The sequence below is a fragment of the Rhodamnia argentea genome, chromosome 5 (genome assembly GCF_020921035.1).
Source record: "Rhodamnia argentea isolate NSW1041297 chromosome 5, ASM2092103v1, whole genome shotgun sequence".
Lineage (NCBI taxonomy): Eukaryota > Viridiplantae > Streptophyta > Magnoliopsida > Myrtales > Myrtaceae > Rhodamnia > Rhodamnia argentea.
The window spans coordinates 22,748,445-22,752,397 of NC_063154.1; the positions used below are offsets into that span (position 1 = coordinate 22,748,445).

Sequence of the window (3,953 nt, forward strand, 5' to 3'; positions counted from 1 at the left end):
TACATCCTTTATTAGTTGAATGGATAGAAACGCGCATAACTTCAAAATGAAGTATAGAAAATGGCATACCATATAGGGATTGAATGGCAGCACGGGCCGCCAATCGTTCAGCCTACTTTTTGCTTGTACCAAGGCCGCAGTGTAAGTTACACCATTGAAAACCAAAGAGGATACAAAAACTGGAACTGCCCCTTGTGGCTGGCATTGGGGCTCTCTCTTTTGAGCGGTATGCAAACTTCTTTGTGTTGGATCCTTGATAATTAGAATTTTTAATGTCGGATTGGATGCAAGGTCCATGTATATAATGTCTAGCTAGAAAGTGCATACATTTATTCCATCTACTTTGCAACAGAACAAGGCGGGGCTTGGTCAAAGGGCATGACAGCATTGGGTAACCTGCAAAAATCATGAATATTAGGCAACAGAGTGAGTGATCCAACTCCTAAAGCAAGAAGCAACACAGGCAGACAAGCATGCATCACATGGCTTACAAAAAGGATTTTAGAAAGTAAAGAGTGGAACATACTGAGGATCAACACGCGGTTTCTTATTGGCCTTTTTCTTGTTCTTACGTCGCTTTCTACCAGAACTCATAGCAGCAATGGGCTGCTGTTCGGTAGTCGCAGGAACAAAGGAGATCAAGGAATTCCCTACTGCAGAGGATGCTCCAGCCACCGCACTTGGTAATTGGGGCAAATGATGTGGTGCAGGTACCTCTGAGCATGCCTCGGGAATAGCACAACTAAGGATATAATTAGCTGGTCCAGAGGCTAAAGCTTCCCTATGCTCGGTATTTGAGGCTTCAGAATTGCCTCCCACATTCGCTCCAACAGGATATGAATGTTTAGTCCCCCAGTATGCAGCATAAAGTTCCCGCTTAGACTTGATTGTATTCAAAAGAACCATTTTTGACTTGCTATCATCTGCATTACATCCTTTATTAGTTGCATGGATAGAAACGCGCATAACTTCAAAATGAAGTATAGAAAATGGCATACCATATAGGGATTGAATGGCAGCACGGGCCGCCAATCGTTCAGCCTCCTTTTTGCTTGTACCCAGGCCGCCAGTGCAAGTTACACCATTGAAAACCAAAGAGGATATAAAAACTGGAACTGCCCCTTGTGGCTGAATAGTTGTGTAATTGGGCATTTCCATGTTCATCTTGGCTGCATATTCATTAAGAATAGACTTGCAAAAAACTGCATCCTGTGCAGTAATGAAACAACGAGTGAATTAGTTAAAGACAGAAGGATGAATCAAGAATCAAAATATAGCATTGAGAGCGTGAAGCAAACATCCTGTTTTCCAGTTGCACCTTCATACCTCCTATCTTCATATTCCTCAATCAATTTAGTGGTTCCATATAGTTGAGAATAACTATCAGTCATTCGATAGAGAGAATATTTCGAAAATTCATCTAAAGATCATATAAGACACCAGGAATATGTGGAGAAATCGACAAGGTCCGGTTGACCACATGACAAGAACACTTAGATAATGAGAATCAAATGTTGACCTCCTTTTGGACGTGCACATAGAACTGGATGAATTATACCAAAATCCATCAAAAGGCGAGTTCTTGCAATCAGCTTTTATAAGACAATATTTACTGGGAGAAATTGCAGAGATATCCACCTGATGTACATTCATGGTTGGAAGGTCACAAATGAATTAGTCAGGTTCAGTTCAAGGTCTCTTCAAGATATTCGCTTGCATGTTAAGAACATTGCAGCAAATTAAACATAATGATTTACAGCATTTTCGGCTATATAACATATGCTAACTAACAATTCAAGTGAATCGATCACAATGTATATCCAACATAGCAGCAATAGGTAAAAAAGCATGAAACCTCATGGATGAGAGGACAGCCTTCATCCTTCATCATTTGTGACAAAAGATCCAATGCAATTTGAGCAACATTTTGCTCAGCTTCCTTTTTTTGGGGAAATGTGTTGGGACATGTGAAGCTTTTCCCATCTACGAATACCGTCGACCTATATCGCGGGGCATGTTGACTTCCTTCGTTAATAGTATTATAAATAGGAGAATGCACCATTGTCTTCTGTGTATACTCCTGCAACCGATTTTTGTACATCACATGCTCTGGAACACCTGAATAAATTACATAGATCATACATAAGGTCTCCATTTTTGGTTATTAATAATGCCATACATCACTAGCCTTTTTACTCATTTCCTGGTTCGCCTTTTAGATTTAACAAAATCGTTTCAAGTTTTCTCAAATATCCACCATCATTGGCAAAATCGCTAAAGTTTGTCACAACACCTCATATATCTATTTATTCCGGCATAGAGTCACATTTGTCCTCAAAATTACTTGAATTTTCTATCTAACTATCGTTCTAGTCAACAAGATGCATAGCCAATAGTTAGTAAGACAGTTCTCGAAAACAAAGTATACAAAGTCATAGGCCAAACGTCGACTGTTCGAATGAATCAATTGTCAAAAAAGACAGTTTTGACCCTATGTGAGCACAGTGGTCCATACATTATAATGTGGCAAAAACTTGGGTCATTTTAAAATGGTCTGTAGAAATCAGTATACACAGGGTACATTACAAAAAATGAAACAATGGAGAGCAAAGTGAGACAAACCCCAAAGATAGGTAAATGTTTAAGCTATGTAAATTTATTAACATTGATTTCTTCACCAGGAACAAGTAAAATCAGACGAGAGACCAAAACAGAAGGCAAGACTTACATGAAGGAGGGCAGGAAACCTGAGCCTGAGTTGAAGGTGGAGCTAGAGCCTGAGCAAGGATAGCTAAAGGAATATCTGGTTGAGAAAATTCACTGAGATCTTCCATTCTGGCTGGTACAACTGCAAAAAATGGAACAGAAATGATTTCATATTAAAAGACAAAGCCTCTCCAGCACAATTTATAACATTTGATGTGAGATCATGGGTAAAAAGATCATAGCATGAGACGAACAGCCTTTCACATGGGGGGATGAATTGGGTACTGCAGAGTGTCCAGCCTCCAAGTTCTTCATTGATAGATAGCAAGCCTCCGCAATAAATAAATGAAAAAACACTTGTCTTGTTTGCCTTTGGAATGATAAATCAAGAAATACTTAGCCAAGAGATTCCACATCTTTTGACCAAACGATTAGGAGATCATTTCGAAAAATAAAACTTGCAGTATTCTTTATTTCTTCTGCAATCATAGTCAACCTACACGGCCAAATATCAGGTATGCAGTAAAGAATGCAATCTCGATGCAAAAGGAATTGGAGAAAGAAACATAATTTACAAGAATCTAGTGTACGCAGAAGCTAATCATTCTTGATTACCTTATGTTGACGCAAATCTCAATATAAACCAATATTCGTCAGCAAGACTTACGGGGAGAAGGTTCGAACGCCTGAGCTTGCATGGGAGCCTGAGATGAGGGTGGAGCCAGAGCCCGAGCAGGAGGAAGTTCCGGTTGAGGAAATTGACTCAGATTGTACTTTCTGAATGGCACAGCTGAAAAAAATAGATATAGATAACTGTCATATTGAAAATCGATGCCTGTGCGGCGCTTTTTATGGGTTTCCATTACAGATCATGGGAAACAGGAATCATAGCATGTGAGGAAAGGCCTTTTCCATAAGGGTATGAACTGAGGAACTCTAGTAACCATATGTAGTCTCAAAATTCGTCTCCATTACGAAAGACACTTTATCTTGTCTGTTCTTGCAATGGTAATTTAAAAGTATGTGGTAAAGGAACTCCACACCTTCAACCACCAGCTATTATCGGAAAAAACTGAGAAGTGCACTCGCCCTGTCTGCTAACGTTGGAGTCAACTAAGGTTTAAGATATATACCCCAACCGATTTGAAATTCCAGAATAGAGGCAAATTAACTTCTAAGGGCCTTCGCCAAAAGAAATTGGTCAAGCAATTTATCAACGCCAACTTCTCAAATAATCTGATCGGCAC

At 39.5% G+C, this 3,953-nt stretch overlaps 1 protein-coding gene across 1 annotated transcript; it reads right to left on the reverse strand.

Moving 5' to 3' along the window:
- Nucleotides 1-338: 338 nt before the first annotated feature.
- Nucleotides 339-3,021, reverse strand: LOC115733536 (double-stranded RNA-binding protein 4-like). Its single transcript, XM_048279696.1, has 6 exons — nucleotides 2,961-3,021; nucleotides 2,729-2,848; nucleotides 1,856-2,118; nucleotides 999-1,209; nucleotides 527-923; nucleotides 339-396 (listed from the first exon to the last, which is right to left on the reverse strand). Exons 1-6 carry the CDS (start codon nucleotides 3,019-3,021, stop codon nucleotides 339-341), a joined length of 1,110 nt encoding a protein of 369 aa, XP_048135653.1.
- Nucleotides 3,022-3,953: the final 932 nt, after the last annotated feature.